Genomic DNA, 24617 nt, shown 5'->3' with positions numbered 1-24617 from the left:
AAAGGAGAATGGGATTTGCAAATGATAAATGGGGAAGTTGACTAGCTAACTAATAAAGATTTGTCTTAATCAAGTATGATTTGTCAGAACAGGAGCGCACTGGGGTCAGGGCACACGCAATGAATAATACAGCATTCACTGGAGAGAAGGACCAGGCAAAAGGCCTCATAAATATGCTGCGATTACCCATTTCTAATTCGTATTCAAAGAATGAGTTGCACTGAAGCCAGCTTCGAGGTTGCTGAGCTGTTCACCTGCTTTGTGGGCTTTCCACCATTTAAGAAAGTTTTTTTTTTTTTATCATATACTGTTTTCAGCAGGCATTATTTTTGCACAGATTGATTGCTTACGCTTTTCGGTCAATGATTTTAAGCCATATTTATTAATCATCCTTTAGGTTTGTTTTATTTTTCTGATGTCTGGACACTTTTATTTCTATTTTTTGTTGTTTAAATATGAACACGAATACTGCAGGAGATAGTTCCATTCACATATAAAATGAATTGCTCAACAGTGCAAGAAAGGTTAAAAACCCCTTTACTTCCATGGAAGTATTAAAGATCAAACAAGCAAAGAATTTTTGCTCATGTTGTCAGCTTTTCCTGACTTTCTAATAGGTCTGTGGATTCAGGATATCCTSAATACTAGGGTCAAGATAACCTGGAATATTTAGGTATTGGGGGAAACCTGCACAAACTTAAGTATCTTTGTATTTGGCTCTGGTTTTGTTTTCATGGCCTGGGTGTTTTCATTTGTTGACATGGCCTTTTGCTTCAAGGAACCATTTCTCATATTGAAACAGCTGAAGGATATACTCTTTTCTGATGTCCAGAAACTGAGATATGGCAAAGAACCTGTTCTTATTGTTTTAGCTGCATAAATGAGTCCCAAAGAATCAGTTAAGCAAAAAATTGTTTCAGTGCTGACAAATATAAATAGCAGACTATATTCTTTGTCTTTGCACTGTTTAAATGTCAGGTGTTGCAGCTTTGCATAGTTAAGTTTGAAAAAAATCTCCTTCTCCGCACTTCAAATTTAAAATATATTTCAAAATTTCAATATGTTCTCTTTTAATAACCTAATATGATTATGTTTTCTATTGCTGGTTGGCTAATAGTCTGTCTCATCTATTCTGTGTTAAACAGTGTGTCTTGAAGTGCATTTGTTGCATTAAGAGTAAATCAGCTACAGAGGTAGGGCCAACTTTAAGATTTCCAAGGCCTCAAGCTGCTGAATGCAGGAATCTAAGTTGCCAACCGTCTGCCTACCCATGTTTTAAGTCTTTGAGAGGACCAGTACTGCGAGGTCCAAAGTAATTATTTAAACTGCTTTGAGCTTACAGAAAACTCGTTAGATGGTGGATCATTTCTGATTAAATTATGACTGTGAATTCAGCCTGAGTTAGATGAGCCAAAGATCACTGGTGCGTTGTCTTGTTGCTGTTTGGAATCATAGGTTTAATTAAGAGATGGTTTGTGCATCAAGTCTTAGAGGGTATGTTGCTGCAACTTGATTTAGGTGCAATCAGAACTGCTGATACTCTCTGACTGCCCTTTATATACTCTCTGTAATGCTCTCTAACTGCTAAATCAGTAGATTTAGTAGTTAGAAAAGTAGTTTCAGTAAAGGTCAAGATTGGCTGTACTGTAATGAAGCAGCATCCATTCCCCAAACCACAGCTAAGAGCGAGCAGGGACTTTCTTCCGTCCTTCTGATTTTCCTACTACTTAAAGTAGTAGGAAAAGACAATACTGTGGGTTGGCTCCCAACTTCACTTTCATAAGTGACTGAAATGGTGGTAGCAGGTTGTTTACTTATCTCGATGCACTAAGCAAAGATTTTTTTTGCCTTAGAGCTTTTTCCAAGGAAGGGAAAAAAGAGAAAATTTGAAGGGAGGAATGCAGAGCGGAGAAGCACTGCAGAGCTGGTGGATGGCTAGAGCAATGACTGGACTTCAATATAGAGATGAGCGTTCAGTAGAATCAAAGTCTGCCACCTCCTGTGAATGTTGCTGTGAGGATGTTAGAAAGGGAGCTCAGATTGATGGGTGATGGGAAAAGACAGGAAAAAAATACATCAGTTAGTGAGAAATGAGTAGTTTTATATCAGCACATTGATGTAAGTTAGGATTTTAGAAAAAGAATGATACCTTAGTTTAAAAAAAAAAAAGGCTACTAGAGGTGACGTTACTAGTTCTGTCACATATCATCTTTCTCCCTTCTTTTTCTTATTTTCTTCTCATTCATCTGCCTGGATCATCAGAGGTTTTGATTATAAATCGCTCCCAATTTGTTCTCAAAGGCATGTGGCATCTTCCTCAAATGTTTTTTTGTCTTTATTTTGACCAAACCATAAAGTCTGAATTCTGATTCGATTTTTTGGGTGCTTTTCTTTTTGTTTCCCTAACCTCAGGATTGAAGGACTCCTCTTGCTGTTGGCTAATGAAAATAATTTTATGAACATCCATTATAGTTTACAGAAACCTTTTTAATTTAGAAAATGTTTGTATTTTAAGTTTGGTGGACATCTTGGACTTTGGAGGACTGGGAGGTATTGGGGTGGGGGGGAGATGTTCAAGCAAGACTAGTCAACTTCTTTTATCCTTTCTTGTAACTGAACTTCTGAAAGCTCTGAAAGTGTTGGCAGTCCTCAGTGTCTGCTCTTGACTGACTGGATCCTTTCTAAGGTACAGCAATGAGATCTGCTGAAGATGCCAACTAGTACCTACAGCATGTAGCTAATTTTTATGTTACTATTAATTAAAATGACCATTTAACAACATGCAGAGTAACTTGTCTGTTGCATATTTTTGAGATATTTGAGTAACTCTCACATTTCACTGTTCTGTTAATGTTCTACAAATAGTCTCTCCATAGATGTATAGCCCTTATATTATCCTTCATTTATCAATATTAACCTGTACTTGTCATTTAATAACCTTAATGATCTAAATCCCTCTGTCTCTAATTATATTGGCTGTTCAAACTAAATATATATCAACTGTGAATTTGCAAATTTATAGGACTTTCACCTGTATCTCTACACTTAAGGATGTGTCATCACTTTCTTTACTAACTTTCTGCTGTCAGGAGCATAAGCATTTGACTCAACCCCAAATTCTTCTGACTCCTACAACATTCTCCAGCCTTGTAAATCTGCTTGCTGTCACCTCTGAACAGCTAACATTTAGCACTTTCTAGCATATTTTTCCAGAAACTCCAATTGATGATTTATCTCTCCTTGTCTCCTAAAGTCTAAACTTTTAACCCGTCCAAAATGAGATGGCTATATTTTGAAAATACAGCCTTCTTTTTTTAGCCCCATCTTGAATATGTTTACTGAGTTTCTGGCTGTGTCAGCATAGTTCCCTTCCAAAAATCTCCCAGAAGCTTTTGCTACATCTTCTCAACATGAGACGTCTGTGTACAAAAAGAATGCAGAAGTGCATTCCCAAAATGGTATTACTCACTAGGCAAGGATGAGGATCTTAGAATGGAAGTATTCTCCATTCTTATTCTGAGTCCTTCTCTCACAACAGATAGTGGGTTGTTGAGTTTCTTTCCTGATTCTTTACAACAGCCACATCTGGATTCTTTAACTTGATCTCCTTTTCCCAGTGTGCATTAGACTGTCTTCTTCCCACCTCTGATTCTATAGCTCGGATGCACACATTGTACATAGGACAAGTTTGGGAAAATTGTACTTCCTGGCATCCTCTTCATGATTTGGTTGGTTTTAGCCCTATTTTTTTTTCTTTTTACCATTTCAGGATATATGTTGCCTCTTATGAAACATATATATATATATTTTTCTATACACTTTGAGAGGAAAGGTTCTATATAAACTGTGTCAGTTTTTTTTATTTTTCATGTGAGAAAAAAAAAAAGGAGACTGTTTCCTCAGAATTCATAAAATGCATGTTTTTTTATCAAAAAGCCTGGAGAGGGTTATTCCTGTCTCTTGAGTAAATATATGCATCTTTCTTAAAAAAAGAAAAAAGGTATTATTGACTTGAGTGATTAGAAAAAACTGTTTCAAAATCAATTTAGCTGCTAAAGTAGATAAATACTTAAATGGCCAGAYGCAAAAAAAAAAAAGAAAGAAAAAAACTGATCAAGCACAACTTATTTTGCGTCCTTAATAGGAGTATGTAAGTATTAGAAGTCAAGCTTTGTGGAACATGTCTTAAATATAATGATGTATGTATATAAATAAATAATATATATAGCTTATTACAGGCAAATTCCAAAATAAGGGCATATTCAAGAGCGTAAAGCAACACCAGAAGTGATCATTGTCTTTTGGGAGTATCTCAACACAGAAGTGGAAAACAATATGCCGGTTTTTGCATAAATGGGGAAGGAGGGGAGCATCTTCATTCTTCCAATTGTATTCAGTGTTTTAGAATTAGAAATTTTATATTCTTCTTGCACAACAGGGTGTCATAGAGCCAGGTCTTATAGAGGCAGTTGTGTAGGACCCACAACATAGCATTATTACCAAATTTTTCAGCAGTGAAGAGGCTGATTTCCTCTACCGTGTTCCAGCAGCTTTGAGGCAGAACATATTTGGGGCTATGAAGTTTGGCATTCCAGTTCCCTTTAAGTCTGGTGCTTGTTAATGAAGTTATTTACTTCTTGAGAATTTTCTTTTCTTTCTGTTCATCACAGCACAGTTTAAGAGTGTGATAATCTGTGTCTTGAATATTCTTGCCCTGTGTCAGTACATAGATGATAATAATGTAAATGCTTCTGCTTCTTACAGTTCAGCTGTAGTTTTAGAACATAATTTTATGTGTCTTTTGGGGAATTTCTGTTAGAAAAGGTAGCACCACACAGTCATTTGTAGGACTTGAGACTGCACTATAATAAATGTCCAAGCAGACCCCTAAAAGGAACGGATAAGCCCCAAATAATTGACATTGTTAAGATTCCATAGAAATAGCACAGTTACTGGCGACATGCAACACCCCTCAGTTTGTGTATAGGTCTTAATTCATGCATCTGCACCACAATATATCTTAGAAACCTGACTTTTTCACATAACTGCTGTAGCATCGTCCATGATTTGCATTACAAGTAGTCTGGAAAGATCTATACAGTACTGTTGCACTAAAAGCATGAAGCTACCACATAGATGAAGGTTTGAGCAGGCAGGAAAACATCATGGTCCTGGGGAACCTTGAGATGTGATAGCTAGCAGACAGCAATGATGTCAAGCTTGTAATTAGCTGTGTTGTGGGCCGACGCCACTTTTTTTCCAGTCCTGGGCACCTTCGATTGCAAAACAGGAGAAGAGGCATGTCTTAATATCATTTATATGCCTGAACTTTTTCTTTGTTTATTAATACTTTTGTTTATCTGTCTTGACCTTCCCACTGAAAATGAAGTTTTTACCATCATCAGTGAAATTTCCAAGAGTACAACAAGGATGTGAAAAGGATCTGTGGATAAAGGTGTCAATTTGTGTTTGCAAACTTATTGTGAGATTATGTTACCTCCGTTATGTCTCTTTGTTGAGTTTATGTTGTTATTTGAGCCCCAAAAAGGCCAAAGATCATCAAGTAAAGTGCATGTAGAGTAAAGCTGCTCCTGTAAAATTGATGATCCGTCCAATTATTTATCTGTAGAGGCTGCTGGGAAGAAATGCAACTATCTCAGTTCCCAGACCCCTCTGCTAGTTTGAACTTCATGGCTGAAGGTTTAATCCCTAAGTGTCATATCAACAATTCATTCTGTGATATTCTGGCTGACATGTTCTCCTTCCTTATTTATTGATGTCTTCAGTCATCGACAATGAGAGGAAAATACACTATTCGTCAAAGTGACGGTGTTTTACCCTCACTTACAGTTGATGCTGCTGTCACACTGATGGTTGGAAAATAAACTCAATCATTATAAAAAAGCTAAGAGTGTGAACTTGCCAGTGACAGGAAGAAGATGAAAAAAAACTCTACGGTAACTTGCTTAAAATTGGTGCAATAAAAATAGAGCTGTTTCCTATAAAGATATTTTGAGCTTTGTTTGTGAAATAGCAAGCCATTTCAGCAATTTACTTTACATTTCTTCCTTTGAAGGCAAATCAACTCCTCGTACTCCTTTATGGCTGTACACAAATATGTGCAATTTTTAGAAATAAATATTTGTCATTATTCCACCTCCTGCTACTTGGTTAGTAATTTGCTGGGTTTTTCCCTCTATTTTTAAGAGGTTTGGGGTTGTTTTTTTCTCCCCAAATTGCACTGAATGCATATATCTCTTTGTGTATTCCAGTATTTTAAGTGCTTTGATGAAAAATAACCTTAGTATAGTTTCATCCAGTAAGTCCTTTGACATGCAAACATACACACAGGTCTGTCTCAAATCACTTTTAGTCTACCATTTGTACTGCACCTTACAGCTTTTTAAACTCAGTAACCACATCTTACCACATTTCACCTTTGGGAGGCATTGTATATACAGCTAAAAGTAAAGAGCAGCAAGCCAAGAGGGACAAGACAGCATAATGAGGATGTCAATTTGTGGTCAGATATCTGAGGAAATATTTATCTTACTTGTACTGTACTTGGCAACAGATAGAGAAATATATATGTAATGAATTTCCTTAGACCTTGTCTGGCAGAATGTATACCTTGTGTCAAATGAATTTAGAAAAAAAATTGCTTGTCTCAAATTTTAAAAGTTTGATGTGATTCTTATTTGGATTATATCCTAAAGATGAACCACTTCTATTAAAAAAATAAATAAAAAGAGACTGAAGTAGTCATGTTTGAGCTAGTAATATATTGGTAGTTTTTTTATTGATTCATTTGCTTACGACTCTTTAAATAATCACATTTCAAGATCCAACTCATTCACCAGAATGAAAGCAAGGCACGATTTCTGTTGTTTGTGAAAAAAATCACATTTTTTATAGTTTGCTCTGTTTTGGTACGTCTCTGGCAATTTAGCTACGTAGCCTAACTGTGCACAGAAATGCCTGGTTGCCTCACATTTGCTGTGGGTCCTGAGACAAGCTACAGCTGCTTCAGCTACTTGCGTCTCTTTCCCCATCTGTAAAATGGGAATGTTATAACTTATTTTTCTCCCTCAGGGAAATACAGGGAGGATTGCTTAATGTTTCTGTAGAGCTTTGAAGATGAAAATCTCTTCTCTATGTTTGCTGCTATTATTTCAGTCTAAGAGGAGCATCTGACTAAAGCTAGTTAAAGAGGAAAGTTTTGGCATCTTGTGTTGTCTTTGTACCGTGTCTTGAGGCCTGGATTCCTCTCTCCACTAGAATTTTGAGACCTTTGGTTCAGCGTAGGCTATAGAAGCAAACAGCCAGTATACAAACAAAAGGTGATGCCAACAGATGAATGTATATGTATCCCATTAGAAACATCAGGAGATCCATTACAGTGCACCTCCAAGCTTGCCAGAAACAGGGTATGGTGGAGCAAAACAGACACCAGTAACTGCCTTAGCCTGAGGTGGCTGGGTATTTTAAAACATCAGTGGTTAAAGCTGAAAAGCACACAGAAATATTTTCCTCTAATATGACTTTTCAGTATCTTCAGAAGTGTAAGTATTACCAGAGTTTTAGTGAAGGCTGCCTGACTTCCTTTCTAAGACAAGGAGTGTGCTTAAAGAGTGTGTGGGAAGCCTGAACACTCAGCTCTTAGAGCAAGTTTGAAAGACTTCTTGCCTTTGTTTCATAGACCAAAGGTTAGCATCAATTCCCAGGGTCTAGGCAACCTCAGTGGATTGCAAGGGGTCAGCTTCTGGTTTGACTGTTACTTCTTCAGTTTTATGTTGCTTGGCAGACTTAAAATTTAGTATAATGATGTCTTCCTCCTTGCAGTTAGGAGGAGTGATTAGGCTATCATATGTATTAAATGCAGTTGTTCTTTAGCTTTGTTACAATCTAACCTGGCATTTTGAGGCCTTACAGTCGCAAGCTATATTTTTCATGATTTAAATTTTGATTTTTTAATGCAGAACAGATTGGACAGGAGATGCTGGAAAACCTCAGCCATGACAGAGAGAAGATCCAGCGTGCTCGGGAAAGGGTAAGTTTGATAATAAATAATTGCTGGCCTAGGATTTTATTTGCTTTGGGCAAGTTCACTGTGCATGCAAAAATTATCCAGCATATTGATTAGATTTTTAAATAAATCAGCTGTTATCATGATCACCGTCTGCAGTGATGTAGTTAGAGTGTCTCATATGGGCCCAATCCTGCAGAGCTTCTCTCACAGGTAGTCACATTGAAGTCAACAAACCCACTGCTGGAAGCAAGCTCTCTGTCCCCAACGTCACAGTCAAATCTGCTTTCTGTCCTTTGAAGGATTTTCTATAGTGTCTATTGCAATGACTTCTTGGACTTTCCATAAAACAAGGTTCAGTATTGTAGTTTAACTTTTAATAATTGATCAACCCCACTCTTTGTAGCTGMAAAGAAAATGAACTCCTAATACTTGCCTCCTTAGGATATATGCAATGGTTTGGTATGAGAAAAATGCAGTAAGAAAAAAATAGTATCAAGTGATAGCTTCAGTCTTGCTGTTTTAAAAGGCAGTGTTGAAMCTCCCACTGGCTTAATGGAAGGAAAGTTTGGGGCTGAAATTATAAAAATATGTATGTTAAATCCAATTTATAATTTGTGGCTTTAAATATGCATGGATTACCTGAGTCAGGAAAAACCTGGGGACAGTGTGTGGGAAGGTCAGCTAATGGCATTCCAGAACTTTGGAGGAGCGCATGTGTGGCACCATCCTTTCCAGTCAGTTCAGAACAGTGATTCTTGTCCATAGCATGAGTCTGTAACATTAGGAAGCACTATTAATCTCGTGCATGGAAACATAGCTTTCTCTACCACTGGGCTATTAAGTTGCCACCTTTTTTCAGTTTCCTTGCTTCTTAAATGGAGTGGTTATCCATTCCCCTTGTAAATGTCTTTGAGATCTACTTGTGAAAAATCTTTATTTTCATGAAAAATGATGAGAGATTCATTATTAGGAAAAAATATTTAACTTTCTAGCCATCATCACTGCCCTGCTTTACAGTTTGGATAACAGCTTTCTCTTCAGAAAGCAAGGAAGTCAAGGTCTTTTTTGACCATAGAAATGTGCAAGACTGCTGACTGTCCCATCTCCCACACTTTGAAGTGCAGGGTTTCTTGCTATTATTTCTGTTTCTCCTGAAGTTTGTTTTGATGACAAAAGGAAAGAAGAGTAGGAAAGGAGTTGTGGCTAAATATAAGAGCAGGATCTTGAGGAAAGAAAGGAAGCTACAGCATAGTGAGATTTGCTTCACAGGCAGGAGTCTCTAGCAACAATCTTGAGAGTAAGATCTGTTTGGGGAGCCTTTTACCACTCAGTTGTCCACAATTGACCAAAGGGGGCAAAGGTTTCAAGACAGTGGCTGCAAAATACRTCTCTGTGCTGAAACTCTTTGGGAGTTTGAGCCTCCAAACACTTCCAGCAAACCAGGGGAGAAGTTCTTTAATCATGTTCCCTCTACTGGAGTGAGAAGGAGCTTTCTTGTTTTATGGGTAAAGCCAACATTTCTTTCTGTGTGAAATAACAGTTGGTAGTTTCTTACACTGCTGCTCTGTGAACGCAGACAAGATAAGGTGTCTATGTCATTTTTGGCTTATGTTGCCTCCATGGAGATCTTCTTTACTCTGCACAACTTAATGAAGATGCCCAGTAGTTCATCCCATCCCAACCCACTCGTACAACTTCTCTGCACTGTGGTCGAAGAGATTTGCCTCTTCTGTTCTGATTTCTGCTCGCAGAATTTCACCAAGGTCTCACCAACCCTACTAACTCACCCAGAACCAGGAGTGACTGTATCTGTGATATTTTGTCCAGGATGCACTGAACAGATACTTTCTTTAGTGTCCAATTTTGCCAAAGCTAAATCATATTACAGGCTTATAGCTGACCACTGCCACTTAAGAAAATTCCTGTATCTGTTTCAGGGAGTTTCTTTGTCTGGATATCTTTGACTAGTAAAGCCTCATATGACAGCTTTAATGAGGCATTTTCTGTCAAAAGATCTGATCTATACCAGTTGCTTTCTCACATCCTGGGCATTAGCTACTTTAAATCATTAAATATAGCTAAATCATTAAATATAGCTAAAGGATATGAGCAAGTGTTATTCAGGCAACTTTACAGGCATCTGTCTCATTTCTCCTCCCCTCAGCACATCCCTAGTGACTGCTAAGTCTGAGATGCTTTTCTGTTTCTATCTGGACAAGTAAACCCTAGGCAATGGAGGTAAATAAAATGTATCCCTTTCTGCCARAATCCTCAGGAAAGTTAGAGAAAGAGGAGTGTAGTTCTGATAACTCTGTCTACCTACAGTTCTTAGTATAACCTTTCCTTTTCTGTGCCTTCTGCCTGAACAGTCAATTTTTTCGATGGCAAGACCTGTAAGCTACACGAAGCAAGATTAAAAATAAGTATATTCCCGGGAAATATATGCACTACAATTCATCGAAAGACCTCTTGTCATGAATGGAAAGTCTTAAATTCCAAGTTTTTACCCTGTGCCMCTTAAGATTTTTTGAYTGGAGGATTCAGGAAAGTTCTCCATTGGAGCCACACGAGTGGACCTGTCCAAGCTGTCTATGCTCACATGTACAGTCAGAGATGACCTTGGATAACTTTTTTTTTTTTTTTTTAAGCCCGGGACTGAGGGTGTTCCATCAGTGCATAATATGTTYACACTTAATACATGGAAGCATTATGTTACCAACCAGGGAACAAACTTTTAGAAGTTCCATCTTGTGAAAATTGGAGAGATTTTCTTATGAGGAAAATTTAATTGAGTTAGTCTGTGTAGTTTTGTTAAATGTACATATATGAGTTTTCCTGTCTGCAGAGTAAAATGTGAATGAAGAAAAATGCAATACATAACCAATAGTATTTGGAATAAAGGAAGGAGATGTGTCATGCGATTTACATATGTAGTAACATCCATGAACAGGAATTTCCTAACTATTAAAAAAAAAAGTCAAATAGAAGGGGTAGAAGCTCTGCTACAGGAGTCATATAGGTTAACCAGATTATACAGGATTCTGAAAGAGGCAACATTTGGGAGTAAAACCTTAAATTAAAATGTGAGGCAGACAAGATACCAGCATCAGCTTCTTTTCCATCTTCCTTCCTTTCTCAATATTACTTTTTAAAAAAAGCTTTTTTACAAACTGTGTAGATTTGTCTTTGCTAATGTCAAAGCATCTTCCAAAAGGTTTTCACTACAGCATTTCTGTGAAACAAGGAAGTGCCAAGGAATCTACCATTTAACAGGTTAGCATGCCACTTACACTTCGGCTTATTATTGCAGAGTTGTGGTATTGGTAAAGAAATGATAGAAGAGCTTTCACCAAATATTTAATTTTTACATAAAACCAAAACTTGTGATTTGAAAATCTTGATTGGTTTTCTGCCAGCACAGGAAGAAAAGGTTGGGGCTTTTTTAGCACTCACTTGAGTTGTAGCAAGAGATTTCCCAAGTTTGGGTGTATGTGTGTGTTTGCTAACTTTTCTTTTGCCCTTTTTTTTTTTTTAACCATAGAAATATCAGGTCTTCTTGCTTAGAGGACTTTGTGAAACCTCTAAGATTCAACTCCCCCTTCCTAACTATCAGTACTGATTCTAGCTGTCAGGTAGAATCCTGCAGCAAAAAGAGGAAAGTTAGGATCAAACATACARTGGTAAAAAGGAGAGAGCTACTTTTCTGTGAAAAGGGAGGAGAAGCCCCAAGTGTTAAATGCATCTTTATGAATAATAAAAGAGCAATGTAAAGCATACATTTGTACTTCAGATTCCCTTCTAGCATGAATAAGAATTTGTCTTATTAATGAGCCTTTTTAAAATTATTGTGACATTTTTTCTTCTGTTGCTTGTGTCAAATTGGGCTGAACTACTTTTCTGGAGCTTGAATTGTCTAGATGAATCAGGAAAAAATGGAGGAATGGCTCTCCCCAGAATACAACGCTCATCTTTGTCCCATCATGGCACATAATTATAGAGGTCTGAGAGTCGGTGCAAGCCTTTCCATTGAATACAGTATTGCTAAAAGCAAGTCTTTCTAGTGCCATTCAGTCCCAGCTTCTGCTTGGTATCTCCTTAATAGTGTTTACATTAAACACTATTATATAATATATCATTTTTACATGAACAAAAAGGAAATTTGTACCTAAAGGTTATGTGCCACTGATTGCAACTATTGATTTCAGTAATAAACATTAAATTTGGTAGCAAATATTTACACTATCAGGCTCCAAAATAGAAACTGTTTTTCATATTGCTGCTATACATATATTCAAGATATGATAGTGATTTGTTATGGTGAAGGTGATTTATTATTGGAAGATTTTCTTGGCAGTGTTACTGTTTTGATGGATTTGTAACACAGGATGCATTTTGTCTTCTACAACCAAGTTTCTTTAGTAAGAAGTAAATGAGTCAGATAATCCTTTCAATCTGAGTTGATAATGAAGAGGTAAATATTCAATTTTCATAAGGGRAAGGATGTTTATATTTATGTCCATGTAGCTGTGTTTCTGGGCATATTAGAAACAGTGGTCCTTACTATTTTATTACTGGCAATCATTTGCAGATTTTGATGTCCCGCTGGTTCCAAGAGCTTTAGAATGTCAAAAGATGTCTCTTCTTTAGTTATCAGTAGCAAAAGAGGCAATAGGAGAGTATCTCTGTTATTCCTGTATACTGTAATTTGTCATTTCTAGACTTCCTTTTGTAGGAGACTAATAAACAAAAAGAAAAGGGAGGTTTTATTCCTTTTTAAAGAACAACAGAAATAACACTTCTTTTTTAATATGAATTTAGTTTTCTTCATAACTTCTCTTAGTTTCCCCAATTTCATTTTTTTATTCAATTGGGCATTTACCTATTTTGCAAGATTTTTTTAGAGAGCTCTGGAACAAGTCAGCTGATTAAGTTTAGCTGAACATGTAGGTTTCYTGTGTCCTTCTTAAAATGCTGTTTCCAGTCAGTGAGGTAACTGAGACAATCCTTACATGCCAAAATATGTATTATACAGATGTACCTTAAGTACATACTATATACATATTCTTATAGTTTACATAGTCAGTGTTCGTAAAGTATTTGGGCTCCAATTCGACGGTGGCTGCTGTAAGGTCCGTACAGGTCTCATTTGTAAGAGACAGTATGGGCATATTTCTTTTACACAGAYCAGTAAAATGACATTGTTCTGTTGTACTGCTTTTTCTTTAAACTAGTGTCTTTGAAAAACAGTGAAAGAAAGCTGTGTTTGTTTCTCTTTTGGTAAAGCATCAGGCACACAGCACATGGCTGTGCCTTCATCCCTTGATGCGCTCGCTAATATTCAGAACCCATACACATGCACACATCGGTGGGAATTACGGACAGCAATCTATACAGCTTCTGCCTTCAACACTTTATTTGTAAAGCTTTTGCTCTCTATCCTGGTTCGTCTTTGTTGCCTCAATGTCTTGTCTTCCATAGGTTTCATCTTTATATAAATGAAAACCAGACAAAACATTTTTAAGCATCAGAGTTTAGTGGATTTCTTGCATGTAAATTTGTTGTGGGCTAAAACAGAGGTTGATTGAATCAAATGACAGTAGAATTATCTGTTCGTTGTACAGAATGGAGTACATGTRCCTTTTGATTTTAATAGTACTCTTTTCTCCTCAGCTTAGAGAAACAGATGCAAACCTGGGGAAGAGCTCCAGGATCTTGACAGGAATGTTGCGAAGGTAAGGCCAAGGTAGGGACACGTCTCTCTTTCCTTTTTTTTCTCTCTCCCTCTGTACCTTTATTTTTAGTGTTAATTCAACCTCTCAGCATTTTGCTGACTTGCCTGACTTTTTTTTACACCAGCGGCTATATGGAATTTCTTCAAATGAATGCTGATAATAAAGCAGGCATGGTTAGACAGAAGGTTTTATCACAGCTAACGAAAGAATTTTCTGTAGACTGAGGGATTACCTCTTGCTCCATCATTTATCATTTTTGCTTCTTTTTATTTGTTTTTTTTTTCATTCTGTTCTAAAATTAGGCTTTTTGATGATGATAGTGATTCTTGAGCATTTTCAGGGTTTCAATGTTTTCAGGTTTTTTACACGTTAGTTTTTATGTGAGATAGCTTGTAAATGCGTTGGGCCAATGTAAATTTACACACAGAGGAAAAGGTTAAGATGATCCACTCTGTTTGAACAGACTGGGCAGACACACTGTCAAACCTTGTGTTTTTAACATATTTCTTCTATGTTTTTAATGTTATGAAAATTGTCCCTGGGATTAAAGTTAAATGATGTGGGAAGGAAAAATTTGCAGCTTCCTAAAAGTCTATCTGGGATTGCAGGGAGGAAGGTTATCCAGTGATTACTAGCCACCTTGAATTTACATCAGTACCTTTCCAAACAGCCTTTTTGAATTAGTGACATCTCTGGATATGTATATTCTTTACTTAACTAAAGCAGCACCCAAGTGTCTCTGTGATGTCCATGTTTCTGTGCTCTTATTCAGCTTCCTAAAGAAGAAAAGCTTCTCTCTGATAAGTGGTATTGGATGCTATGAAACACATTTTTAAGGGACTTTGTAGACTCCTCAGAAGAGTTCAGTATGAAATTACCTTTCCCAGGGTTTTTACATTGCATGTGTTTGTTTAATGCAATTTCCTTAAAAAAAAAGAAAAAGAAGTTTTAGCATAGTTTTTGATTTACCACTTGACTTGGAAAATATCAAAACCAGAATTTAATAAGTTGTTCTTTAGTACAAGCTTTATCTCTTCATAAGTCTCCTCAGAAAATAGCTTTGTTAGTTCCTTGTATACCCAGTTGACAAAGGTTAAGATGACTGACCTTCATGCCTTCATTCCACAGCTTTCTTACAATTCCAACTCTCAACAGTAACATATAAAATTCTCTGATTAAGAGTAATATGTAAATGACACAAGCTAAATTCAAAATCCATGGAGAAAGGAAGTGGCAATTGAAAGGGATGGTTCAGTGCTTGTAGACAATCAAAATAAAATATTAAAAAAAAAAAGAAAGAAAGAAAGAAAAGACGCAACCAAACCCAAGTCTCCCCAGGAAGGACCCTGCGACATGAGCTGTAACAAATATTCTGCATATGTCTCCATTTTGTCAAATCTCATTAAAGGGGTTTCTTGCTTTATGTCAATTGAGCTGTCCAAAAATCATTCATCATTTTAGTGTAAAAAAAAATCATGCAGTTATTTAAATAATATCATATTAATGTTAAAGTTCAGCTGTCATTTAATAGTATGGCTTAATCAGACATAGCATTTAGGAGAAATAGTTTTTTCGGGCTTTACTTGGCTTTCAGGTTGGCAGATTCAAATAAGGATTTATGGGTTTCTAAACCAATGTATTCTTTCCATGTTTATGCTTGAGGTACCTCAGCCTTTTTTGCAGCACCCTGTAGTCTGTTATTTTCAATAAAATAAAGTATCTCCTCATATTGTGTTTGAATACATTTGCAAGTAATTTGGAGAAGCTGAAACAAAAACATATGCTGTAACCTTTGACTTTGTTTTGTGTTTGGGAATCACAGTTAGGAGTCCTAGTTTATAAGTGTTCCATAAGCCAAATGAAAAATAYGATCTTTCTGAAATGTACTTGGGTTCTTGTTTTCAGACAAAAGGATTATGCAGTCAGACACCAAGATGGCATGTTTCTGTATGTCAGAAGGGCACTAGATTTCCTTTTTCTGTGGCAAAACTGCTGAGCTGAGTCACTCATCTGGATGAAAGGCACATTAGGATTTAGACTCAGTTCAGGTAAATGTGCAGAAAGAAATTCCTGGGCATAGATGCAGTTTGCAGTAGAAGATTCCCAGGATGTTATTTAAAAACACATAATAGGTAGACTCCTCGGTGAATTTAATTTGCTTTATGACTGTTGGGTAGAAGTGTCTAGCATTTTTCCAGCTTCAGCAGCTCTCAAATGTTGTTCAGTCACAAGAATTATCATAAAATACAAAACCCAAGAAATAGCACAAATTAGACAAATCAAATGCAACGTAAGAAAAATAATTACCGCAAATTGGCAGTTGTGTCCTAATTCTGAATACCTCACTAAGTACTGCACAACGGTTCACTTTAATTACTAGAACCGATAAGGAACAATGGTGAAGGACTATATTTCACATTATTGTTATACAGAAAAGATAATGTTAAGTCAAACATTATTCAATGTAGCTGCTGAACCCACAGATATATTTGCAGATATTCTTGAAATCGTATGCCAGAGTAACACCCTATGCATCAAATTAATGCCTAACTACTTCTATTTTTGCTGTACAGGAAAGGTAAATTCTTTTGAATTGGGCCAAATCTATTGGTTAGATATTTAGATAGGCAGGATTCTTAATGAGGGCTAGATTACTCCCTCTGTGAGACCTAAATGCCCTGGTCATGTATTTGTGTGTAAAAAGTACCCTTGTTCTAGAGATGAGGAATAAAAGTGGGAACRGGTTTTGTGAGCTGGTGTAGCTCACTCAGGAAGTTGGTAGTAGAATAAGGACAGATCTTCCTATCCCAGTTTGTTGCTCTAGCAACTTGAAGTAGCCAGATTTATGTATTGGAATTTGTTATCTGCCAGTATTTTATGTATTTGTTTAAGGAGATTTTTTGGAACAAATGTTTTAAAATGTTCTCACTTTGAAATGTCTTTTCCCTATGTTCTCAAATGTACATATTTTTCTGTATATAAACCTACTGAGACTCCTCTAAACTGGTGTATTCCACTTATGGCACTTCATTACTAGGATATTATCAGCACGTTGATAGGAATTTGTGAAAGTCTGTCAAACCAGTGAAGAAAAATACAGCAAAAATGGAACATTAATCATTTCCTTTTACATGTATCTAGAGCTCTGGGCATCTTGACATATTTTATGACTTCCGTTTAAAATTGTGAKACTGTAACAGAAGTTCAGTATAGTTTCAATCACAGAATTTTCAAATAATAGGTTCTAACAAGGAAATGGCATCTTCCATGATCACCTGCGATGTCGCCATCTCAGACATGTATTCCTTGGCCTCTACCCCAATGTGAACTGGGGAGCACACAGTGTGTTAGAAGGAGGCAGAAGAGAATATTTTCTGAAACCTATTCAGTCTTTCAGAAATGAATCTCTCTTTTGCCTGTATCCTAAGCCAATAGCCTAGAAAAGCTTTTAAGAAAGGAATTTAGACAGTCTCCAAGCCACATACAGCCCAGTGGGAAACAAACAAATGTAAAAGTAACCATATAAAAATTTCAGTAGATTTGAATCTTTATCCCATTAGATAAATTCTACCTATCCCCCCTCCAAACAGCAGAAGAATATTTTAGAAAAATATCTACTGCCCTCCAGAATAACATTTTATTCTGTCTGGCTCAACAAGAATTTCTGATGCCAAAACTCTCTCTTTTATCTCCAGATTTTCATCTTCTGAGTTGTAATACTTGATGCATTGCGAAGCTCATGAACACATCTGCTCTTATAAAAGGGGCTTTTAAAAATTTAATTTCAGTTGGGACATAGCCACTAGCTCCAGCTGATGGAAATGAAGCAATAAGTATTCAACTCTCAGGTGATAAATTATATGACCTGCCAACATCTGCATGACCACTGTGACTACAACCAGAAACAGGGAATGCCTCCCCCTCCATGCTAATTGTGTTCAAGCTTCTTCACTCTTCTTTCCAGGAAAATTCTGGTAGTCCAACTTCCTGCATTGCTTGTAGTCAAATTTCCTTGTACCTTTGAACTCCAATGGTGTCCAGTCCCCACAGTTGTTTCTCAACATTTCAGAGAATCATAGAATAATTTAGACTGGAAGGGACCTCTAGAAATCATCTAGTCCAACCTCCTGCTCAAGCAGATCTAATCAGGTCAGGTTGTCCTGATGGATGTCTTCAAGGCTGGAGAGTCCACAGCCTCTGGGCAACCTGTTCCAGTATTTGATCACCCTCACGGTTAAGAAATTGTTCCGGGCATCTAACTGAAATTTCCCATGATGCAGCTTGTGTCCATTGCCTCTGGTCCTAAGCATAAGTGATTCAAAACATAAGTGTTTTAGAATCCACCTTTGGAGTYTGGACCTGGATTGCACTCATTCCTAGCGGTTCTCAAATGACTTCAGCTGTTGTGAAAAGGCCTCAGTGGTCAYTAGGCAGAGGTGAAATTCCATGTAAGGAAATTCTATGAACAAGCTGCGAGGTGCTCCACCTCCACCCATTGACTTGATGAGATGGTGAGGCAGCAGTCGATGCATAAGGATTTTTTTGCTTTCTCACACCCCCAGAGATGTAAAAAGTTAATTATARTCTGTTCTGCCTTCTTTCTTGGCTACCAAGCCCACATTTCCGTACACAGAATGACAGTAGGCAAGACAGCCCTGTCCCTGTTGAGACAAACTGAAACAAAGAGTGAAAGTGTTAGCACTGTCTTTTTTCCTTATTTCCCTACCAATCTCTTTTGCCACCCCAAAAGATCCATAACAATAATTTTTTTTCTGACCTAAAGCCTATTTCAAAATCAGTCATACAAAGCCATGACTGCTGAGTTTCTGCAGTTTTCTGGTGGAAGGTCTTCCTAGAGCAGATACTGAGAGAAGTTTAACATGCAGTTACATTTGCCTTGTTTTTATGCTAATAGAGAAATTCCTCTTTGCAGCAGGAACTTTACATGTTTGGTCTCAAGCCAAAAGGAGTTTGAGTAGAAATTGTTTCAACAGCTTTTTGGTACATAAATATATTTCTATTTTTATCTCAAGATGTATTTCTACTCTGAAAAATGATTGAAATGATAAATCCTTTTGCAACATGTCTGTTCCATGTTGAATATTTACAGCTGCAGATGTTTACTTCAGTAATTTAGGTCTTGCTTCAGGAAAACATTTAAGCATATGGTTAACTTAAACCAGAGAAGCAATTCCCTGAACTTCAAGGAGACTGAATAAGGGGGGAGTAAGTGACAAAATGATTCTTGGTCATCTCTTGGAGCCACACAGCTTTTACTGTGCTCCTTGCTCAAGGCCTGTCTGTAGTATTTCTGTTGTTAAATGGGAACCATAAAATACATATGATGTATTACAGTATTTGTTACTGTCAGTGGAAGTACTAATTGTTTTTTCACAATTTCCTAACTTTTGAGTTTTTAATATAGTTATTTGATTACTATATTATTGTACATGCTTATGTTTTAATATGCAAGTAATCTTTATCAATTATGGAGTGTTCGGTCTTTTCAAAATGAAACTGATAAGTTTTGTGGCGATGTTAATCACAAGATAGTCTTTAGATAAGGAATATATAGTCTGTTATTCCAGAATAAATCTAAGCATTAATGAGTACTGGACATTCTTCACTTTTTTGCCCAACTTTAAAAAGAAACCTTGTTTCTTTGTTGAGGTGATGAACAAAACATCTGGAAAACGTAAATGTAATGTCAGCAAAATTCCCGAGAGTAAACATTCTTCATCATTAGGAATCCAACCAGAAAACATGTAAACTTTTGAGACATTGCAAATAAAGGGATACACTTATCTTGGGAATAGAGAAGTGCACCAATAGGTCTGAACAGTGAGAATTTTAAAATAACTGTGGGACAGGGTGCATTCCCTATTCCTAATTTAGATATGATGTGATCTTTCATATGTAAGATGCATGTCTTTAATAATCAGTTAAGAGCCATTTTCTAAATCTCGTTTRTCTTTCTTGGACAGTGTTCTGTATGTTTGGAAATGACAAAATGCTCTTGGAAAGTCATACTCTACTTTCATTCAGTGTTAGAGATACTTTCAGTTTGTGCATCATAGAAGGTGCTGAAGTCTTTTGAGCCTTATAACCACCACAGCTACTGAAAGCAGTGGACATGTAGAATTCCATGCAATATATTAAATGTACCAAATTTCTCACAGAACAGGGCCGATTTCAACATTGCAAGCTTGCAGCTGTGCTTAATTTAATGCCACCCCATCCTTTGCAAACCTTCATTTCCAATAGTCTACATGATGCAGAGTTAAGTTTASTCCAAACCTGGAAAAAAGAGGAGCACAGTGATTGATTTTTACATTTTATAACCTAAATGCATAGGATAAAATAAAGACTGTGCTGTAATCTTGTTTCACCTAGGCAAAATCTTAGAAGGACGTGTCCTTCATTCATTGAGGTTGAATCATTTGTGTTGCACCCTGGGTTTATTTTTTAGATTGTTGGAAAGCTTTTCCCATGTGTCAGGCTGCCTACACTAACCCCATCATGCGTAAGGCTCTCAGCATTCTTCAGACAATATTTCTAATTCTCTTTTTTTCATTTCTTTTTTAAATATACAATGGCCTTTGTTCTGTCCTCTCCATTCCCTCTTTTATATCATCTGGAATTACTATGTCATTTGCCCCCCTCCATCTATTTGTGTCCAGCTGAACAGCTGGAAAGGACATTATCTACAGCACAGTTGTGTTTCTGCAGGAAAGCAGGGTCCCAATGGATAGCTATCCAGGCTAGTCCTAGGCTGCATACACCGTGAATGTAAAGCATCATAATAGGCAAGTAAAGCATCATAAATATCACGTAACCCTTTGTGCTTGTTCTCTGTATTGAGATATATTTACTATCATTAAGCACCCAGAACCTAAAAAGGTTCACAATACTTTATGTCATGAGTAAAACAAGGGCATTTCATAGCCAGCAGTGTCATGTCTGATCCTCAATAGATATGCCATCACGTACTTTCACGAGAAGGCATGGTTCATGTCAGTAAATCAGTGCAGTGCTTTCTTGCAGTAGTTTAAAGTAGCTTCCAGTTGGCTGAATTCTCTCTGACATGATACTCAGTAATAGTGAATGTTGCAAAAATATTTTGAATGTGGTCAGATAGTTTACGTGATGCAGGATGAAGTAGGGATCCCATTAGCATAAGCTGACATTGGTAATTGCTGAAATAATTGGAGACCACTCTTGAGAAGTCAATGAAGTCCGACTTCTTAAGGCCAGCAGTAAATTAAGGATCGTGTTCTTCTTGACACCACTCACACTATAACTGTCGCAGAACAATATGTACCTAATTTCACACATTCCATTTACTATGGAGTGTTTTAAACCATTAATTTATAAATGTAGTTTTCTGATCACAGATCTGCATGATATCTTGCTGCATGGTCATTTCATTTTAATCCACAAATTTGCCCAAAGAGAAATAGAATCATCTTGGAACCTCAAAAAAGTTCATCCTTTTGTCTCAAGGCAGAATCAGCTATCCTCATGTCAGTCCTGACAGATGTTCGTCTGGCCTGTTCTCCACTGATGAATGTTCCTTATTTCCTCAACCATATATTCCATGTTTTTCCTAATGTTTAGCCCAACCTCTTTCCCTGGATGGATAGAGAGCTTTTATGTGCTCATGCGTTTGGAGAGATTTCTGTGCTCTGTCATGGTACTTCAATAACTTCTTCTGTGGAAAGTAATTTCTGCTGTGCTTTTCAAGAATTAGAGAACATGAGTAAGAGTGTACAGAATTAAATTATAATTTCCAGTTTTCATCAAGCGAAACCTTTTGATGGGATTTTGGCGTGTAAAACAGGAAGAATTTGATAGTGTTCTAATAGGCAATTTCTAGAATTTCAGCCTCTCCAGACAGTAGCTTAATGTGTACATATCAGAGAGCTTTGCAAATACAGACACCAAAGTTAGATTGCCCTTATGATGTTGTATATCTGGACTAAAACGAGACTATATGCTAAGTTGACTAAAAGTAACATTTGAAACTTAAATGAGACTGACAAAATACAGAAAGTTAACTTTTTGTGGCACTTCTAAGTTTTTTAAGAAAAAGGCCGTAATATTGTCAAACCTCAGAATTTTTTAGATTTCTCCCTCCTTGCTTATCTGGTATTTGGAAGCAAAAGGTGGGAATTAGAATTGCTTTGCCTAGTCTTCTGTCAGTTCTCTGCAGGAAGCTTTGCTGGGCTTTATCAGGTAAAGAAGCTGTTTTGTGCGTTCTAAATAGGATTTCCAAGAGCACTTGGCATTTTTCTTGCTGCACTTGATAGAAATTGACAGCTTTTAATAAAAGCAAAATTAATCCAGCTTTCAAGCCTGATTCTGACCACAAACCAAAGAATTAATTTTTAAGAAAACAGTGGAGTCATCAAACTGATTTAAAACTGTCATGTTATCAGTATCTTGCCCTATCAGCTAATCTTTCAGAATAGTTTTCATTCTAACTCACGGTGACAGGTCTGAATTTTGACTATATGCAAGAATACATAAGAGATTAAGTGACCAACAACAGGAGCAAAGGAAAACTCAGAATTTACTGAGTACAATTTTTGTTCAAGTCAATCACAAAAGTTCTGCCACAAAATCCAGGACCTAAACTTGCAAGTGACACTTGTGTGAGTAGTTCTAACAGATATTCTGGTTTTCCTTGGCCTATTACTAAATTAGGATTTTTTGTCTGAGCAAAGTTTTTTGGGAGTAGGGTGTGCGTGTGAGGGGGAGTGTTTGTTGTTGTAGTTTTGCAAAAAAGGCCGTAAATGATGACTCTGTAAGAAATCAACAGCTAAGGAAAAACAGGATCACTTAGAATCTGTTACAGATAAATTAGTGCTGCTATGGGACAAGAGCAAAACTGAGGGAGAATTTATATCCTTGCATAGCATGTAATTATGTTGTATTGGACCTTCTAAACTCTGCAGAAGAAATGTTCACACATCACTAACCTGCTGAGCATCTGTCTGAAGAATAACCAAGTCATGAATTCGAAAGTGTGGTYTTACAATGAGAGATTGTTTAGTCTGCTTGGTGGTAGGGAGAAGGAAAATTTGCTAATTTTGGCTGGCTCTTATAATTCAAATAATATGGAAGATTTGGGCCTGATCAAGAAAGCAAATAAAAGTCAGTGTAGAAATTAAACAAAATTGGAAGAACAGAGAAAAACAGTTTTACTATAAACACTGAGATTTTATGCTCTCTACAATATTTTTGTAACTCTGAAGTAATTCATTGAAAAACATTGGAATCGCTTCAGACTTGTATCTAGAGTAATAAAAACAAAGCAATCTTGCAATCTGCTTGCTCCAGACAAACCTTTACATTTTAAGTGCTAATGCTCCTTTTGTCTTAGAATCAAGATTAAAACAAAAATTGTTAAAGCATTTTATTAATTGCTCTCTTTTGAAAGAATGTAAAAATTAATCAATGAATTTGAACAATCTAGAGCTATACTTTATTAGGATTATTTTAATAAGTTAGACCATCTTTGCTGCTGGAAATTTCATGGGATGGTCTGTCTAAAGATACGTGTTCAAAATGGCATGGGGCAACAGATTTCTGTAATAGACAGTTTGCTTCATATATTAAAGTGACTTACATATAATATAAGCATGTTTTTGATTTTCTTGCTAGTTTACTTTGAATGTTGTCCAATTGTATATTCTGAGGAATTGTGGGTGTACACCATTGTGTATGTAAGTGTTACTAATGCTCTCCAATTTAAAAAGGTAGCAGAGGAGTTTTTCACTGGCTGTATGTATGCCTTCTGCAAATATTAACATTTTTTTCGGTGAATGTTAACATGGCTTAGCTTGCAGGATTCACTAATATTTATTGCCTAAGAGTTTTTTTTTAGCTTGGACTTTACTGTATTAACTAAGCGGTATCCCAAAAGGTTATTGTAGCATTTACAAGTTAGAACAAGGTCTTCATCTTGTTCCATTCAGTAGATCTGCTGATAGCTTACAAATACAACACTAGCAGATAAATTTTCTCCTTGAATAAAAATTGCTTCTTAAAATTATTTTTGCACCAACTGCCTGCCTGCCTCCTGATACACAAATGCTTGGACAAGCAAAAAGGCACTTGCATCTTTCTATGGCACACTTCTCATGGCTGGCAATAACACATATAAGCAGAGGGTTGTTTGAGAGACCTGGTTCTCAGTGTTCCCAGTCTTGCCTAGGTATTGGGAAGCATATGGTCTACTTTATCCGTGCAGGGAAACTTCCTTGCTGCATTCTTTCACCACTATATTTTTTCAAATGCAGTTTTCAGTGTGAATGGCACACGTGTTGATTGTGAAGGTAACATTCTTTCATTACAGCCTTAAGCTAATTACTCTTAGTGGCAGTGGGGCTTTGTACCTCATTTGTGAACAGCTATTTATACTACTACACCAGTACAAAGCAATGTTTCACATTACCAGCTTACCAGACTATTACACCATTGTGTTTTAATCCACTGTAGGTGGATGGAGAATATGAGCCATCTGTTTTATTTAATTGTATGATCAGTAAACAATATATGCACTTTACACATTTGGTCATTAAAGATGCCCATATTGTTGGACTCTGTATTTACATTGTAAATTGGTGTATTCACACATCAGCTCTTTCTGGTTTAAAAGGCTTGCTGTGTTCATAAGACGGCACAAAGCGAGCTCAGTAACTGCTCGAACCCAGCGCAGGTGGTGGAGCTGGTTGCCACACAGATCAAAAGTCAAACAACTGTGAATCTTCCTTTGAAATGGCAGTTAGTGAGACAAAGCTGGTCTTATCTCCACAAACAAGAAAGAGTTGTAGATATACATCATGAAGTTA

General features: G+C 36.7%; 1 protein-coding gene across 23 annotated transcripts in view; it reads left to right on the top strand.

The window, feature by feature from the left end:
* Window positions 1-24617, top strand: part of VTI1A (vesicle transport through interaction with t-SNAREs 1A) — a 280707-nt gene that overhangs the window by 161591 nt on the left and 94499 nt on the right. For 9 of the 23 annotated variants that reach the window (XM_026069623.1, XM_026069625.1, XM_026069615.1 and 6 more), the window contains 2 exons: window positions 7980-8050; window positions 13700-13761. In XM_026069623.1, the coding sequence (XP_025925408.1) occupies window positions 7980-8050; window positions 13700-13761 (133 nt within the window). Of the gene's footprint in view, window positions 1-7979; window positions 8051-13699; window positions 13773-14889; window positions 15489-17456; window positions 19338-24617 lie in introns of those variants that run through there. The other 14 variants (XM_026069614.1, XM_026069629.1, XM_026069644.1 and 11 more) reach the window with 5 other exon arrangements.

This window comes from Apteryx rowi, unplaced genomic scaffold (assembly GCF_003343035.1).
Source record: "Apteryx rowi isolate R43461 unplaced genomic scaffold, aptRow1 scaffold_3, whole genome shotgun sequence".
NCBI classification, from domain to species: domain Eukaryota; kingdom Metazoa; phylum Chordata; class Aves; order Apterygiformes; family Apterygidae; genus Apteryx; species Apteryx rowi.
Note: the sequence above shows the minus strand (reverse complement) of the source record. Positions and strands in the feature narration are given on the sequence as shown.